We start from the raw sequence: 19,488 nt of genomic DNA on the forward strand, positions 1-19,488 counted from the left end.
GATTGAAAAGCTGAATCTCGAAGCTGTTACGTATGCATTTGAGGTTAAGTTTACAGTTTCGATAGCAAGTTATTGTCTGTCAAATTGATAAATAAATAGCGTATATTTACTCACCATCTCAAATATACATTGTTTTTGTGATCCATGAGACTTTTTTAAGATGTCAAATTTATTAGTTCAGAGCGATTTAAAACAAATTAGTGAAGTGTTAGAATCGGATAGGTCATCCATTTTAAGCATTGAATCGGGAGCAAACGAAAAAACAAAGGAAACTGTTGATACTTTTAGTGTTAATGAAGATGTTGGTGATACTTTTAGTGATGTTGAAGATGATAATTCTGCCGACGATAATGCATTTCAACCTTCCAACGACTTACAAATGCCTTCACGGCAATATTCCAGAGAATTCCTATTGCAATTGAGAGAGTCGCCTCACTCAAGCATCTTCCCATCTTGCCTGGAAAAAGCACCCAAATCCGTTTTAGCAACTTATTTAACAGGTAAGGATCAAAGTAATGATAAAAAGCTTAATGATTCTGCTAACGAAGAAAATTCGAATGATGTAAAGCGCAAACAGTTTAAGAAGAAGAATGCGTCGGAAAAAGAAGAACCTGGTACAGGTAAGAAGCATTTGAATGTTCAAGATAGACTAAAAAAAGACGATATAGTTCTTAGTCCTCAAAGGAGAAGCTTTAATACTGGTTGTTCGGTTAGTTCCAGTATTTTCAATATATTACCTACTGCCAATCGAAATATTTCTACAAGACATAGACTTGATAGTCTAAGTTCAAGCAAGGACATCAGAGACACAGATTCAAGTAATGAGCACCGTAAACAACGGCTGGACAGCTTGGCCCAAAATCAGCCTCGTGATTTTAGTCAGTTAAGTAGAGATAACCGACAGCGGTTGAACAGAGGACGTCTTATGTCCCGTGATTCGGCCTGGGAAACGCGTGACTCAGATTCTAGTTGGAATACTACTTACGATAAGCGTTCAACGAACAATTCCGGAGGGGGAAATGATAGGCGACAAAATAATGACGAAGAGCGAAATCGTTATGGGTACTTTGATAGGAAGAAGAATTACAATGACGATCATGTTAGGATTGAAAAAGAGCCCGAGTGGTTTTCAGCTGGTCCGACTTCACAATACGATGTAATAGAGCTGCAGGGTTTTGAAGACTATAAAAAAGAAATGCAAAGCAAAAAAAATAAAAAAGCTGAAGCTAAAAACAAAACCAAAGAAACCAAGTCAACTGATACCAAATCAGAACCTAATAAACAGAAGAAAGAAAAGAAAGATCCTATTGAAAGCCAATTATTGTCAAAGGAATCAGAACAGAAGTTGAAACAACAAAAAGATGATACTCCCACTGATAACGGACCTTCTGAGAAAACCGCGAAAAATGTAATTGATCCTATGTCTCCCAGCTTACCTAATGATATTGATGCGTTTCTAAATTTCAATGAACTTCTAGTTGATGACGATGAAACAGAAATCACAAAAAGTAGGACTTCAAAATTTTCGCTATGGTGCCAACAACCAGAATCGTCGTCAAACAACGTTGTTAACTGGATATCGGACAAAGAGCCGATGGTGACAAGCACTAGTGCGTTCAGCGAAGTGTTTTCGGAAAAGAACACAAACGAGGTGAAACATTCAGATAACAAGAGTGATCATTCCAACTGGCCATCGTTCACTGAAAATAAGCATACACCAGAAAAGCCCGCTTCCGATGGCAGCACTTTGTTCGAGAAGTTACTGATGGCACCGACAAGTTCTGCAACTGTGATAGGAAATAGCACCGTCGGAAAAGTGCATTCGGTCGAGGAATTGGAGGCACATCTCAGGAAACCGCAGCAGACAACTAAGAAGGAGGAGGACATGGCAGCCTTCAAGAAACTGTTCAATCAGTCGAAACCGTCGGCAACTACGAATCCGAATCCGGTGAGTGCAGCTTTCAATCAGATCCCACCGCAACCTCAACCACAGCCAAGAGTAGCGGATGTACCACAACCACAGTTTGGATTCTTCACCGTAGCTGCAGACCCGACTGTAGCAGCCCGGCTGCAACAGGCTCAGACTGTTGAAATGTTGAAGATGGGCAGGTTCGCCGTTCCCAAACCACAACTAGTAGCCAAGCCGACTGATCTAGCCGCTGTCATAACTCCTGCGCTGGGCATATTCCCCAAACCTGTGCCAACCCTTGTTAAACCACCACAATTTATCAGACCTGCCGTTGCGGACTCACTACTGGTGACGAATCCAATTGCCCGCCAAATGTTGCACAAGTTGAAAGAGGGCCAACTTACTATTGCTCAACTCTTGAACCCCAACTATTTGGCTTCGTTACCGGCTGGTTACCGAGAGATGGCTCCCGTTGTGGTGGAGTTTTGGTTGCAGAGTGCGGCGATGGCAGAGAGTGTTCCGTTGGCTGCACACGGGGTGCAAACACACATTGTGGTGCCCCCGCCGCAGGAACAGTTGAATGTACCGGGCGCACCGTTCACACAGCGCATACCGTCACCGCAGCAGATCGCCATGCACACGCAAGGCATCATGCAGAACGCACTGGTCAAGAAGAAGCTGGAGGAGCAGCGCGAAAACTTCAAACGTCGCCAGGAAATGTGGAGCCGGGCCCGGTCGCCGGCCACTGACGACTCTCAACTGCTTTCCACGTTCACTCCGACCTCGGTGCTGCGTCAGCAGAAACGCAAAGCCGACGCGGCCAATCCGGCAGGCGGAGACCAGTTCATGTACAGAGCCAATGACGGACTGCAACAGATGCAGATGCAACAGCAGGCGAAGAAGTTGGACATGCTGATGAACAAAGGCCGGCCGATCATGAAGAAGAGTGACGGCTCCCAGTTGATGCCGGTCGAGACGCCCTACCCCGTGCCAGGTCACCCGGGTCAGTTCCGCAGCCAGACCCCTGCACCTCAGCCGACTGCCGCTCAGCATTTCCTAGCAGGTCAGTGCTAACAAGTATCAATCAAATTCTATAGTCAGCTCCAATATTGAAACTAACCATACAACAAAATAAACTATAGTCATGTCCACAAAAATAAAAATACAAAATATAAAAAAATATTTTTTTATGTTTTATTATAGCCTACATTTTTACCATCGAGATTGAATAATAATTTGTCAATCAATTATATTTCTTTATTGTTTGAAATAATTCAAAAAAATATTTTATTTAATGTTTTATTATACATTTTTACCATCGAGATTGAATAATAATTTGTCAATCAATTATATTTCTTTATTGTTGAAAAATGATTTGGCAATGTCGCAGAGCTAGAAAAGGATAGCGCTTATCTGCTTTATCAAATGGTAGAAAAGGATAGCAACATCTATGTTGATCAAATACTGTCATTATAACGTGGACCTCACTGTAGTAAATTATGTAGTAGAAAACCACTTGATATTTTCAAAACCACTAATTTTAAAGAAAGTCGTCGTAATACTACCATTATAACGTGGACATGACTACAGTAGTTGAAAATGAATTAACTGAGTGTTGAAGTGGCTATAAAATTATGTAGCCTATCTATTCTCTAAAATGTATGAATTCAGGGTTACTTTCTTGTATTTATAAAATAAAATTATATTTTATTTAATTAAATAAAATTATATTTTCATAACCTGACGATGGTGTGATCACCGAAACTAGTAGTTACGTTACAATTTGTATTCTTGTTTTTTAATATTTTATTTATTTTTAAAGGGTACTATAATTTTATTTTGTATCTATTCTCATTCATATGGCGGCTGTCTATTGGGGTGAAGGTAGCTATCAAATTATGTGTACAATTTCAGTCAATGTTCGTCAACTCCCCGATTAGTTTCTCTCCTACAAAAATGATTATTTATTATTATTTTACAAATGCGACTTTCTAGAAGTATTTTAAGCCTAGGTGATATTGATGGGATGAATGATAATACAATGAAGGTAGAGTTATGAATGAATGACAATTATAGGTTATGCTATCCACTCGAATTGATTTGAGTCCACTTTTCAGTCTAGAAATAAATAAACTAGAAATTTTGATTTGATTAAAAATCGAATATAATAGAATGATTACATTCAATAAACTCTCAGAACTTGAAAATATTAAGTTATTAGGAAAAATTTAATCTAATGAAATTAAGTGAAGATTTAATAGTACATTTCATTGTTGGAAATTTTTATTCAATTGTGAATTTCTCAGTAGGTGAGTGTAAAAATAGCATTCAAACTTATTATTTATGAATTAATACGATGGATGGATAGCATATTTTGCATTTTTACAGACTTTGAAATGTTTTCATCAATTATTAGATATTTTGTTGTTGAGAAAAACACTTTTCATAACGGGATTCATAATCTGTTGATATACATTATCCATTTTCTCATTAAAATCATCATTTCTTAATCATTTATTTCACAATGATAGCATAAATAATGAAAATTATTGAAAAATGATCAACAGACATAGTCAGAACTTGTATGTTTTTGGATAAATATCTTTTTATAGCGGTTTATCAGTTGAATGCAGCAGTTTTCTTCCTGATTCACTCCGAACTTTCATATGAATCATTTGAATAATCTTATCAGTTATTGATAAATGACTGTCAACAATGTTTGTGTTAGTATAAGCTGTAGTTTAAATTTAGAAGAACAAACTCTTCATTATCTTGGACGATATTGTCGAATACTATTTTCCATTTGCTAAAACTCTTCTGCCACTATTAGAAATTTACAATTCAATTTCGGTATCTAATTTCAAGAAATATTAATTAGCATTTCCTCACTTATATAAAAGAAATTCAGAACATAATATTTATACTCAAATTTATTATTAAAAAAGTATTAAGGCAAAAATCATGTACAACCATATGAATTAAAAAGAATGTATTCAATATAGGCTACAAGAAGAAAGCACTATAAAAATATCATCTTTGTTGGAAATAAAACGTAATCAATAGAAATTCCTGAAGCAATCTAGAAGGAATTATTTCTATCTTTGCATAGCACTAATTGCTAAACATACTTATAATATCCATAAATCATTAACTTTATTTTTTAAATATAAAATAGAATTATAGTACCCTTTAAAATTAATAAAATAATAAAACAAGAATACAAATTGTAACTACTAGTTTCGGTGATTACACCATCGTCAGGTTATAAAAATAAAAATTTTCAATAATAACCTTTTTTTATAAACTGACGATTGTGTGATCACAGAGAGAGGGTGAAAGAACTAGAGAGAGAGAGAGAGAGAGAGAGAGAGCGTGAGAGAATTAGTGCAGAGAGTGCTATTTTCAGAAAGTGAGAGTGCTTATTCTCAGAGAGTGCTTATTCACAGAAACTAGTAGTTAAAATTTGTATTCTTGTTTTATTATTTTATTAACTTTAAAGGGTACTATAATCCTATTTTATAAATACAAGAAAGTAGCCCTGAATTCATACATTTTATTTTTTTTAATGTTCAGCCTTCAGAAAATAGCACTCTCTGCACTAATTCTCTCACGCTCTCTCTCTCTCTCGTTCTTTCACCCTCTCTCTGTAATTAATTTTTCTTTTTGTCTCGTGCATTTTAATTTTAGTCTTCTTAATTTTCAATGTCTCATTTTCCCCTTTAGTCTATCATGAATATTTCAAACGTATATTCTTGTATTAGTATCTGACCTCTTTTCAAAAGCATAATCATTCTACTACTCAAAAAATGAAGTAATATTGTTTATATTTTATTTATCACTGTGATTCGATTTTTTATGTATTTCAGTAATTTGCTGTTTGCCATAGGACTCTTCAGACCTGGCAAAGGAAATTTGCTCACTCTTTCTGTGAGAACATACATGATTAAATAAATATAATTTCTCTCCTACTAATTCAATAATCAACTTGACTTTCCAAGAAGCGGAACTTGGGAACGCCTGATCGCTCTCTGTGTGTACAGTACACCTCCTAAACCCAAACTTACTGTTTTTCTCTCGAATTTTGATGGATGATAATAGTCTCACTAATAGATGGATGATAATAGTCTCACTAATAGATTAGTCTGCAGACAACAGAAATGAGATTTCTCTGCTGAACCTACGGTTGCAGTAGAGATGATGGTTTTAGAAATACTAAGATAAGGAATAACCATGTTTTATAGATTAGTCTACAGGCATCAGAAATTCAAAAATGAGATTTGAAGAATCTACGGTTGCAGTAGAGAAGATTGTTTGAGAAATACTGAGATAAAAAAGCGACTTACTGTATTCTCTATAAACTAAAATATATCTCAGAATAGATTGAAATGGTGCCAGCATTTGTGAATAGGATGGAGGAAGACAGATTACCAAAATTGGTACTCAACTACGAACCAAAAGGCAAGAGAGACCGAGGGCGTCCAAAGAAAAGATGGATGGATGTGAGGCTCGGAACAGGCAGAGATGCCTAAACCAGGACCTGCTGTATACTAGGAGGTATATAGGAAGTCCTGCCTTAACCCTGATAAGAAAAGGAAGAAGAAGAATCTATAAAGCTCATGAGGAAAATTTTTACAAATTCAATTTATATTCGAAAAATGTAAGCATTATTTAATTATTTTTTCAGGTTTCCTTCATCCGCATGATCAACAACAGCAGTCACACATGGCATCCCGCAGCGCAAACAACCTTGCCTCTGCCACGGCCTGCCTGCAAGGCCTGTTACTCGACCGTCCGTCTGTGACATCACAACAGGGCAGCTTCAACCGTCAGCCGGCCGATGATGGCACGGCCTGCCTGCAAGGCCTTCTGCTCGACCGTCCGTCTGTGACGTCACAACAGGCCAGCTTCAACCGTCAGCCGGCCGACGATGGCACGGCCTGCCTGCAAGGCCTTCTGCTCGACCGTCCGTCTGTGACGTCACAAAAGGGCAGCTTCAACCGACAGCCGGCCGATGAGGGAGGGCCGCTTTCCCGATGGCTGCCGACCAAACTGATTGAGGATGGACTCGCCGGCAAACTGCCCGACATTCCCACGCAGAAGATGCTCAGTGTCGAGGACCTCGAAAGGGTACAAACCGTTCACAATTAACTTTCAACTAATGACACCTTATACTATCATATCTATATTGATTACTTGTAAGACCGTTATATTGGAAATGTTGACAGTGAACTGAAATAATAGTTCACAGTAGGACGTGGTATTAAACCGTGTATATTATTAGATTGATGTTCAACAAAACCGTTTTTAATGTTGAACTAAACCGTTGACTGAAATTATTGTTCTCAGTTAACGTAGAGTAAAACCGTTGGAAATTCTCGAGAAAACGTTTGTCAAAACTATACTAAATGTTGACCGTTGATTGAAATTGTTCTCAGTCAACTTTGATTATGTGGAATGGAACCGTTAAATGTTCTTGAGATAATGTTTAACAAAACCGTTTTAAATGTTGACCGTTGACTGTAATTGTTCTCAGTTAACTTCAATAATGTGAAATGTAACCGTTGAAAATTCATGAAATAAAGTTTGACAAAACCGGTTCAAATTTTGACATTTGACAGACAGTTTTCACAGTAAACTCTAATGACGTGAACTAAAACATTTCAATATTGTACTAATAAATGTTCAATGACACCGTATTTTATGTTGAACTAGACCGTTGACTGAAAATGTACATAATTAACAACTTACTGGCGTAGTGGCATGAGCCTGTTCAAAATTCATTCCAAAAATTTTGAATTTGTGCTTTTGTTTAATGAGACGATTACATCGATAATTATTATTTATAAGATAATTTTTACAGTGAAATTAAATTGTTGACAGTTGAATTTACTTGGAATTTAACTGTTCAAAATTGATTAGATCAATGTTCAACTAACTCGTTCAAATTTTGATCAAGACCTTCGTTAGGAATTGTTTTTAGTTAACTTTATTGACATCTAGAACCCATTAACAATGACGTAACGGTGATCTTGAATACGTTACTTTAGTCTGTATAAAAAAAATAAGTTATGACTTGGCTCTCCATGCGAAGAAATAGCAGCGTAGCCAAATTGTGTAAAATTGCGACTTGATCAAATTTATAATTCAACAACAGCATTGTATGTAGAACATCATTCTCGATATCCCAGGAGTTCTAAAAATCTTTCAGGGTTGAAGGGTTAAAAATAAATTCTGGATTAAATAATTCACACATTCAACTTTTGATATGGAATATCACCTACATGGTGGTTCATCAAGATTGAAGACATATCAATGTTACTGAACGACGAAACAATTAACAACTGAAGACGTTGAAATAAGTTCAATAAAACTTCCAAATATTGATATTATCAAGACCATTCTGTATTTATAATGGATGAAATTGTTCACTGTTGCATTCAAAATTAGATCTTCAAAAAACCGTTGAATCTTGGATGAAAATTTTCAACTTTGAATTTGATTAAAAATTGAATATTTCAATCATAAATCACCCATTCAATCATCATCATCATCATCATCATTCATAATAGTATTTAAATAATGTTCATTGGAGAATTATTTTGTGTGATAATCTGTGTTAGCCTACTTGTCTGACTGTTGTCAATACATCTGTATAATGCTAAAGACCGTTTAAATTTATGTTTACTGAATAAATAATCTAATTAACTGAATATTTAATTGAAATAAACTAGTTGTTTTTCAGACCGATCACAATATTATTAACCGTATTATTTATGATCATAATAATATCGATGTCTTAAGTTAATGAAAATTGAAACTGACGTTCATGTTCCAATTATGATATTATTACCGTTAAAATTTATGTTTACTGAATAAATAATGTAATTAACTGAATATTTAATTGAAATCAACTAGTTTATTTTCAGACCGATCATAATTATTAACCTTATTATTTATGATCATAATAATATCGATGTCTTAAGTTATTGAAAATTGCAACTGACGTTCCTGTTCCAATTATGATATTATTCTGAGTTTTTTATTACAAATTATTGATTTAGTTGTTTCCATTTAGTTCATTAAGAAAATTAAAATAGGTATAGCTTTGAAATTACAATTTCCTTTCAATTCAATTGTTGGATTTTGTGAATATTTAAATATTGTATAGGTAGCCTAATTTGAAACCAGTTTAGTCGATTGATATTTTCACCGCTCCTGAATTTAATCATGTCCACTATAAGTGTGAATAATGAATCATTATTATTTATTGCCTTTAAAGATATTACCATACTCTTACCTCATATTATTTATACTCATATGGCAGTCTCCACACTTGCCGATTGTCAGCCGACACTCGGAAATATCCTCCGATTAGCTGAAAATTAGCCAATCAGAGAACAGTTCTGAGTGTCGGCCGACAATCTCTAAGGCCCGGTTGCACAAGCTGGTTAAATTTTAATCGTGAATAATTTCAAGAGAACCAATCAGAGAAGCCTTCTCTTTTCGGAAAAGCCTTTTTTGATTGGTTTTCGTGAAATTAATTCGATTAATATTTAGCCGGCTTTTGTGCAGCCGGCACTAAGTGTAAGAGCCGCCAATGTCACAAAGATATTGATATTGATATTGATATTCAAGGTTGTGTACCGTACATGTGGTTGTTCTATATTTTTATGTTTTGTGTCTTTGATTTGAAAGTTATTCGAAATACTATTCATTGCATAGTGAGGTTTCATCAATTGTTTGAATTGTGAATACAATTTTGATTTGATAACTATGCAATTGCACAATGTGCTTTTGAAGTAGCTGTTTCCATCAAGTGTAGAATGTCCTATTTAAATTGAAATCTACAATATTTTACTCATTTGATATATTTTTCAATTTTATCTATTGATTTATAATCTTTACGCTATCTTTATCATGGATCTGAAGAATTTTCTAATGACGAATATTCATAGAAGAACCAAATATCCGTCAAATATAAATATATGTCGTACTAATAAAATACTTTTTATAGGTAAAATTTACAATATTTTCGTTTTACATTTACAAATACATAAACTGGCCAGTCTGTACATCCGAGTGGAATATTCATTTTAATTTCTACAATATTTTAAAATGATACAAATATAAAGGAAACCTTGGAAATTGTATTGGAAACCCAATATGTCATGAACCTTCAAAACCGTTAACGGATTTTTATTTGATATGAGCACTTTTTGCGAAAGTGTTTACTAGATTGTAGCTGCTATCTCCAAAGTTGTTGATTTTTTTCAAGTGTACAGATTGCTCTTGAAAATAAATTCAAATCAATTCACGGTTTGAATGTATTCTATCATTTCGCATGTTTCAGCATTTTCAACTAAAAATAATCCTTCTAAATTACAAGAAAAACATAGATTAATTGAATTTTAAACTGGATAAATATATATTCTTTGCAAGATATGGTTCAAAAAATTATTTTTTCTATTTTGTGTTGTATTCCATATTTCAATAACTTAATAGTTTTTCCAAGACAAAAAAAGTTTAAAAATATAAACAATAATCTTGTGCACATCCTTGATTGTTACACCTCAGTTAAAAATGAATAAATATTCATAGTAATCCATAATAAGATATGATACTTGTAACTTGTTTCAAAAATGTCCTCTGTCTTCTATGTCTTATAAGTATTTGTCCATTTTTAAATGTGAAATTTCAACTGTTGTTCGTACCGTATGTATTGGTCCAAAACCTCTACATATTAATATGTCTTCAACTAATTAAAGATTGTCAGATTGGTGTAGTTTACACTATTTAAATGTGTCTGTATTTGTAGAATTGCTTGAAAAGCATGTTTTAATGAATTTTTTTTTTTGGCTTGAGAAGAACATTTCTGTCATTTTATAAAATTGCAATGGCTGTGTTCAGTTCTGTTTCTTGGATGTTAGTAGATGTCAATCAGCTCAAATTGAATAAATCCAAAAATCTGTGAATGTTGTCATTTTGTAAATGTATCATTGTTCAAAATTATTATCTCTTGAAATATTCGATTATTCTGTCTCAATGTAATCAACATAAGTCAAATATTTTCTCAGTTAATTTTGATTTGAAAGGAACAAAATTATTATTTTCTTTTAAAAGTTTTGAGTTAGGTTCAATTTATTTCCAACTTGATTCGATTAGACTTTTCCAATCTCTATTAATCTTCCAAATATTTCATTATATTTATTGATATTATCCTTTTTAACTACTTACTCCCATTTTTTTTTTTTTTGTAATTTTCTCTACATTCTTAGTCACACTTCAACATTCCATCTAGTGTTTTTTATTTAAAATCAAAATTTCCCAAGTCCACTGATTCGTTTCCTACTAATGTTAATAACTTCTTCCCAGAAGATTTTTTGTTTTGAAATTATAACAACTAGAAGTATCAACATTTTTATTTATTATCTTAGAAGTATTGAAATATTCAGAAACTTCCCTCAATTTTCACTTTATTCAACTAATCATAAAAATGTATAAATACTTATTTTTTCTCAATACTAGGTTTCCAAACCTCAAATCCATTTTGATTTTTGTCTCAAATTTACCTAAAATCCCCTTTAATTCTTGAATTACTCAAATCTGACTCAAAACCTTAATTTTCAGTGTATTTTTACCATTAAGGCTGTGCAAAGGCTAAACATAAACTTCCTACTGGTGATATTTTTCAAAATTATTTTATTTGTATATCATCAAGCTATCAAAATGAAAATGTTTTCTCAGGGAAACATTTTTGTTCGATCATTACTTTTTGAGATATGAGCGTCTAAATTTTAAATTTTTTAAACATTTCAAATTCGGAAAGAGATAAATCCATGATATTTTAGATAATAAATTCTTCATGGTATTGTTGTTGATTGGAAATCGATATTTTCAGAAAATTTTTGTTTTATTCAATCAACAATACCATGAAGAATTTATCCTCTGAATCTCATGTATTTATCTCTTACCAAATTTGAAATGTTCTGTCCCAAAAATTTAAACTTTGGGCGCCTATATCTCAAAAAGTAATGATCGGAAAAAAGGTTTACCTTATAAAGCTTTTCATTTTGATAGCTTGATATACAAATAAAAAACTTTGATAAATATCATCATTAGAAAGTTTATTTTCAGCCTTTGCACAGCCTCAAAAATGTAAAACCCAGCATACTGGGCTAGAACTTTGAATGACAATGTATTAGGTTTATTATTATTTCAATTCAATTTATTGTGAAATCAATTTAAAATTACAATAATTTATAAAAAAAAATTATATTATACAAAAAAGTATTATTTATCATTCATATTCAATTTTTTCACTCTTCAAATTATTGTCATCTTAATTCAAACTTTTTTCGTTTACTGATATTATTTCATAATAAAAAATGACAAACTCAAATGTGTTATGATTTACAAATTAGTTCAATACCTGGCTTACGATGATTAATATAGTTTTGTGATGTTCCTAGAAAATAGATGTTTGTTATTGAACGTAGAGGGGCATTTTTGTCATATGCCTACTGCTATTTTTATCCAGGGAAATGGAATTTTAGGGATTGTAAATCTCCAAGCAGAAGATTTACTTTTTAGAAAGACTGCTAGCAATCATCAATAGCTTTCAAATCTGAGATCTCCAAGGAAAGAACCCAAACAATATTTCTCATTCAAAATAAAATATTTTAAAATAAGAATAAAGTTATGGATCAAAAAAATCAAAATTGCCAATAGAAAATCCGTTTCAACCCAAACTTCGTTTGAATAATTGCTAATCGGTAATTTTTCAATTTTTATCATTCATTATTTTTGTTATCAACACGATTCTTTATTTTATACTAGCAAGAATGCAAGATCTAGAACAAATGAAAAAGATAATAATTCAATTGATAAAAACTAGGTAATTGATTTTTCCTGTAATTCAGCTGTTATCATTGTATTCAAAAATGAAGATCAAAGTTACGGTAACCAAAAATATTTATAAAAACAAACGGGAACTTGTCAAATTTTGTCCAACTGCTATTTCAATTTTTCAAGTTTTACTGTAAAGTTGACACATTAGCTAGTAAAATGACAGTAAGTTATGTCGTCAGCATGTAAAATTGATTTTATTATGGTTGACGTTGAAAGTTATTGTTTTGTGCGTCTTCATAGAGTTGAGAAGATTATCTTGTCTACTGATACTTTTAGCACTGTTTAATTTTTTACAGAAGGTGAGTGTACTACTTCTAAATTGAATCACTTAATGTTGAAGAAACTTGAAATGAACAGAACCCAATATATTACTTATTTAAACATGAGACTAAAAAGTATTTGAGTTGAAATTTAAATAGTCTTTAGATAGGCCTAACGGTATGTAACATAATGATATTAGGTAGCTAATAAGTTGACATTTTTACTTTCCTTGCCCTGTTAACTTAGGTAAGGAGAGTATTGCTTTCCGAAAAAAATTGAGGTACTCCAATTTCTAAATTTCTATACTTTTCAAGGTCCCCTGAGTCCAAAAAAGAGGTTTTCCGCTATTAATGGTCTGTAAAATGGCTATTAATGGCTAAAATGTTGTCAAAAACAGTGTTTTTCGCGATTTTCTCGAAAACGGCTCCAACGATTTTGATCAAATTTATACCTAAAATAGTCGTTGATAAGCTCTATCAACTGCCACAAGTCCCATTTCTGTAAAAATTTTAGGAGCTCCGCCCCATCTATGCAAAGTTTGATTTTAGATTTCCAATTATCAGGCTCCAGATACAATTTAAACAAAAAAAATCATGATTGAGCATGAAAATCTCAACAATTAATGTTCAGTAACATTTTCACCTAAAATTGAAAATAAGCTCGAAATTCGAGAAAATGTGATAATTCAATTGCAAACTGTTGGCAACTGTTGATTCTATTAAATAATTTACTATGAAGAGATAGCAGACCTCGTGTGTCTCCAGCGTTATTGTCCTGTCACCAGCTGGCTCAGATCTTTGAATAGTAGACTTGAGAGGCGCGTGAACACTAGCGTCAGGTGATAAATTTTCATAACGGCAAGGAAAGTTGTGTGAGTGCGCCACACCAGATTATTCAACCTATGCCCCGATACTCTGATTCAATAATGTAGACCTTCATTCATCTATATGCAGGACCAATAATAAGTTTGCTATAAAATTAAAAAAAGTAGCCTACAGTAAATGATAACTTATCAATTACACAATTTTACTTGACCCAGATTACTAGAATACTAGAAAGAGAGTAGATTAAACTAAAAGTAGACTATGTATTTCATACATAACAAATAAGTTGTGTATTGTCATTAAATTTTCTCTTGTCAGTTGACTTATTCTTAAATTTTTAAACAGAAATATGCTTGATTGCTTAGTGCTTAATACTCAATATAGAAATAATATTGTTAAGTATAATCCCAATATAATATTAGGTAGGTACTCATCTCTAAAATAAAATCTGAAAAAATGCAATATGTACCTAGCTGAATAAAAAACTTCTTAATAAGAGTACCTATTAAACTAAAAGGTACTTTGTACCTTTGTGCAATTTAAGCAATTTGTTTTGTGCAATTTATCCATTGCACAGAAGCAGTTAAATTTGAATCGTGATTAATTTCACGAGAACCAATCACAGAAGGTTTTTCTGGTTGGTTCTCGTAAAATTAATTACGATTCCAATTTAACCAGCACTTATTAATACTCAACTTCCAAGTTCTAATGTTGATTAGGTATCAATCCTTCAAATAATATTTTTGCTTTTATCAATAGGCTATTTTAATATATGTTGATGAGATGTAAAATTCAATATTTTCCATGTCAATTTGCAGGTAGGTACCGTATTCTGAATTAGGTACATTTGTCTAAAAAATTATCTAAGGAATGTTAATGACAATAAATATAATGCATGAGATTCACTGACAAATTATCTAAAAACTCCTGTTTAAAATAAACACTTTTTGTTCAAAAAATGCTCACTTTAGCACCAATTTGTGCATTTATTCAACTTTCTACTGGTGATATTTTTCATAGTTTTTCGATTTGTATATCATCAAGCTATCAAAACATTTTTTCCGATCATTACTTTTTGAGATATGAGCGCCTAAAGTTTAAATTTTTGGGACAGAACATTTCAAATTCGGTAAGAGATAAATCCATGGAGATTCAAAGGATAAATTTTTTGAATGAAAAAGACTAAGAAATTGTCAAAGAACCACAGATTTATTGATACTTAGAAAGACCGGTTTCGATTATTACACCATTGTCAATCTCTGATAAACTCAAGTTTTTTTCATTCAATATGAATAATTACCACAATATCAAGGCTTCTCTACTACACAAAAAGGAAAAAAGGATAAATGTTTAATGGTATTGTAGATTCAATAAAACAAAACTTTTCTGAAAATATAAATTTTTGAGAAAGTTATTCAATTTACTAAAATTACCAAAAATGACTTTTAGTTGAGTTATTAACGGTAAATTGAATAACTTTTATAATGACCAAAAATAAGTTTTAGTTGAGTTATTAACGGTAAATTGAATAACTTTCTCAAAAATTGATATTTTTAAATAATTTTTGTTTTATTCAATCAACAATACCATAAAGAATTTATCTTCTAAATCTCATTGATTTATCTCTTTACCGAATTTGCAATGTTCTGTCCCAAAAATTTAAACTTTAGGCGCCTATATCTCAAAAAGTAATGATCGGAAAAAATGTTTTCCTGAGAATTTTTTTTCATTTTGATAGCTTGATGATATACAAATCAAAAAACTTGAAAAATATCACCAGTAAAAATTTAATTTTTAGTCTTTGCACAGCCTTAATAGAATAACATCTAGAGCCCTAAGCTATTTGAAACATTTATTGTGATTAGCGGTCTATATTTTCAGCAATAATCACATTCACCAAAATATTACAATAAAAAATCGGTGATAAAAGCTATTCCGTACAGTAGCCCAATAATGCTACAACACAATCACAGGTGAATTAATCGTTCACTGTTTTATTGCATAGCTTCTATTCATTAATGTTGAACAATTATTCACAGTCGTACACTGTTTAATGAATCCACATAAATGCGACTCAAGCTGTTATAATCTGCTGAGATGGCATTGTTCTTTCTCTCACTCTTTCATACAAAACCTTATTTTCTTTCTTTATCACTCCCCAAAAATTGAACCTGCTAACATTATTTTCCATTGTTCGTTAATAAAACTACTTACTAGTCCATATAGCCACTGTGTTTATGACAGTTCGATTCAGATCATCGTATCAGTTGTTAAATTCTTTAACTGTCAGAGTGAATAAGATACGGTATAGAGAAGTTTTGTTTTTATTATCTGACAGATTTATCCAATATATTTCACCTAATAGTTATCTTCTACCGAGCTGTCCGAAAATTGACAAAATCCTACTAGAGGTAATGTGAAAAGTTTCATAATAAAATCTACATTATATTACCGGCGCACAAGTTTTTCTTTGCCGGTAGTGCCATTTTGTAAGTTAGAATATTTATTTTATCAATCTGTATTATTTTATGACAAAATAAATGTATTTGATTTGATATAAGTCTATTTACAGTTGAAATAATGATTAATTTACCTACATCTTCTACTTATCAGCCTAGTAAAAAGGTTTTTAATAATATAATTTATAATTTAATTCACCATGTATAATAAATCATTAGGACTTTATAGTATTGTTATCTCTGATGGCAATAAATTGCTTTAGTTTTTTTAATTGGGAATTTCAGGTCTCTAAAGTTTTTTTATAACTCGCTAACTTTTTTATAAAATTGCCAATTCTTATATCAAAGAAGTAGAATTGGAAGGATAAATTCATTTAGATTAAAACTAATCATTGACCTTTGAGTAGGATAGCCTATTTATCACTTCCACCAATCTATTTGAATATTTACAGCATATAAATATTTTCGAGAAGAGAGCAGTGCATCTATAGAATTATTTTTCCAGTACATTTCAATGACTCACTTCAAAGTATTGAAATAAAGAATAATATGAATAAATAAAAATTGTTGATTTGAAAATATCAATAAACTTTTTATAAAAATATTAATTATTATTTATGAAGTAAGAGTGTGTTTAATTCCTTTAGGGAAGATCATTCAAATGAGGACGATTTCTGACGAGTGAGTGCGTTATTTGAAGTGAATTGATAACAAGAAAGAAATGCAAGATATCAGGGGGAAATTTAAGGAAGGATACTCCTATTGCAGACACAACGGGTAAGTATGCAATATTCGAATGCATTCTCCCCACTATCTAGGGTATGTCTCCTTATATACGCTACAGTGTGACTTACAGGAACCTGTCATTTTTCAAGTCGATGAAGGTATGCCACTTTTGTGTTGAAAGTCAAATACAGCAGCAGGCTCAATGATTTCCCATTCCCTCTTCTGCATAGTTTGCATATTATTTATTTATTTATTCCATTGACAATCACAAATCATAATTATAATTTATAAAATATGATTGGGAGAAGACAACAGGCAACGCCCAAAACTGTCTTCTCCCAATTTTTATCAAAATGTTTTGTAGTGAGAATTGAGTATCAAGACAACACGTCCATCCTTCCACTTCAACACAACAATGTTTTTGTTAATTTCTGAACAGTAATTTCTCCTCTTCGTAAAGTGATTTATTCACAACATTAGTTGGATTTAATCTCCTGTTTTTGCGAAGAGTACCTACCAACGAGATGTGATACCTTTTTTGTAATAAGGAATCAGCAAGAAGTACACTGATATACCAATTATTGTCTACCACATAGAGAGCTCTTCCTGTATCCAAATATTGTTCAGACAACTCAAGAATATTATATTTTGTGGAAACATCAGAATTTGGTGTACCTTCCTTACCAGCATATTTTTTATAAGATATTGCGAAACAGTCTTCTGCGCACAGTTTGAACATTTTAATGCCATATGGATGGGGTTTATTCATAATTATTATATTGCCTGAAAATCAAACGACCTCAAAATGTAATGATAGTTCCATCAATACACTATCTTCTCCTGGATTGACGACCAATTGACAATTTCCAACAACCAAAACAAGATTCTTGTATTTAGGTGCAGACGGTTGTTTGGTGGAGCTTCATCTTATTGTTGGCACAGTGAAAGTTGGACAGAAGAGTTCGAACTTATTTCTCGGCATATATATAAGCATACTCTTGTAAACTTGCTAACTCTCCTTCAATCGTGGGCAATACAAGGATCCCATATACAAGAAAAAGCTCAATTTCTTTTGCTGAAGTGAGCACCCACTTTTGCATTCTTGCTGAAGCTGACAAACGGGTATCAGCTAATAGTTGATTTGCATATCTATTAGTTTCAATACGGTAACTAAATGATGAATCACATCATCTGTCACAAAAAGCTCTAAAAAGTATTTCGGTTGTGAATCAATGATTGGTTAAAACATTTCTAGAATACAGTTCTGACCCCACGCAGCGCAAAGCGCTGCTAGCTTTTTTAATTCGCTAGTAGGTAAATCAAAATACTTGATTTTTTTATAATTTTATAGGGATCAATTCAATTTATAATTGCATCCTAAACATCTGGTGATAAGACAGAGGATGAGTAAAAAAAGAGCAACCTTGTTAATAAAAATCTAGGGGCTCTGATGAGTTGTAAAAATTTATGTTCGAGGATTCATCTGCAATATGCACATTGATAATCTAATGTTTCAAAATGTTCCCGTTCTCTTGAAACTTTGGCAACTAATTTTCACCAAACCCGCCTCTAATACTGTATGAATTTCACAGTAGATACCGGAATACACTTCTCAAGTCTCAGGGTTCAAACCTTACCAGTGTTGCCCTTGCCATATTATCCAAAATATGAATCTAGTAATCTACAGTGATTTATTTTCTCGGTGATAACCTGTTATTTTGTAGGGGCGACGATGAAGACCTTCAATTACTACTGGTTGATGACCTACCGGCTCCGTTCACTAACCCTGCACTGGGAAGATGCCATGGAATATCTCAAGGAGCCACACAGATAATCAGCGATTGGCCGGATCAGGTCTCCAGAGTTCTAATTATCACCCTGGTTACAGCAATTTCAGCTCTAATTATTCTAGTCACTCTAATATTGGCAATGGAAGAAATTGAAAGAATCTATTAGTGAATGATAACTTATCAACGATAAATACTAAAAACAAGATGATATGAATGATTATAAATTGAAAACAGGAAAATAAATTACCCCAACCTGTGTATCTGAGATGATCTCAGAATTTCAAAAATCCTATGTTTATACTTGTTAGACCCTAATACTATTATTAAGAAAACGATATGTGGGTATCATACACAGCACCAAACTGATTTTAATGAGTTAAGAAATGTGTAAATAAAATCAAAAAATTAATTGTCTACCGTATCTTTTTAGTGGAAGAAATCAACAGACTACAAATTGAATACCGTATATTAAAAATTAATTAGGTCTTTTATCGATTATATATTTTTATCATTGAATAATGTTGAAATTAAATTAATTGTTTGACATACAGTATCTTGATTTGCTATTCCAAATCTTATTCCAGCCGATAGCTATATGTACGGTATGTCAA

The 19,488-nt window shown here is 32.4% G+C and overlaps 1 protein-coding gene and 1 long non-coding RNA gene across 2 annotated transcripts; both read left to right on the forward strand.

The window, feature by feature from the left end:
* Nucleotides 1-12,308, forward strand: LOC111050969 (eukaryotic translation initiation factor 4E transporter). The gene is made up of 2 exons (XM_022337357.2): nucleotides 1-2,972; nucleotides 6,594-12,308. Exons 1-2 carry the CDS (start codon nucleotides 161-163, stop codon nucleotides 7,055-7,057), a joined length of 3,276 nt encoding a protein of 1,091 aa, XP_022193049.2. The 5' UTR covers nucleotides 1-160; the 3' UTR covers nucleotides 7,058-12,308.
* Nucleotides 12,309-15,984: 3,676 nt separating this feature from the next.
* Nucleotides 15,985-19,372, forward strand: LOC111050966. Its single transcript, XR_002606082.2, has 3 exons — nucleotides 15,985-16,313; nucleotides 17,009-17,138; nucleotides 18,812-19,372. It is a non-coding gene; the product is annotated as an uncharacterized LOC111050966 (long non-coding RNA).
* The last annotated feature ends 116 nt before the right edge of the window (nucleotides 19,373-19,488 follow it).

This window comes from Nilaparvata lugens, chromosome 8 (assembly GCF_014356525.2).
Source record: "Nilaparvata lugens isolate BPH chromosome 8, ASM1435652v1, whole genome shotgun sequence".
In the NCBI taxonomy this organism is placed as follows: Eukaryota; Metazoa; Arthropoda; class Insecta; order Hemiptera; family Delphacidae; genus Nilaparvata; species Nilaparvata lugens.

Excerpts from the sequence above, each read along its gene's own strand:
- LOC111050969 (XM_022337357.2), top strand. The coding sequence starts at position 161 with ATGTCAAATTTATTAGTTCAGAGCGATTTAAAACAAATTAGTGAAGTG. Across the intron at positions 2,973-6,593 it reads CGCTCAGCATTTCCTAGCAG|GTTTCCTTCATCCGCATGAT; the intron begins GTCAGTGCTAAC and ends TTATTTTTTCAG.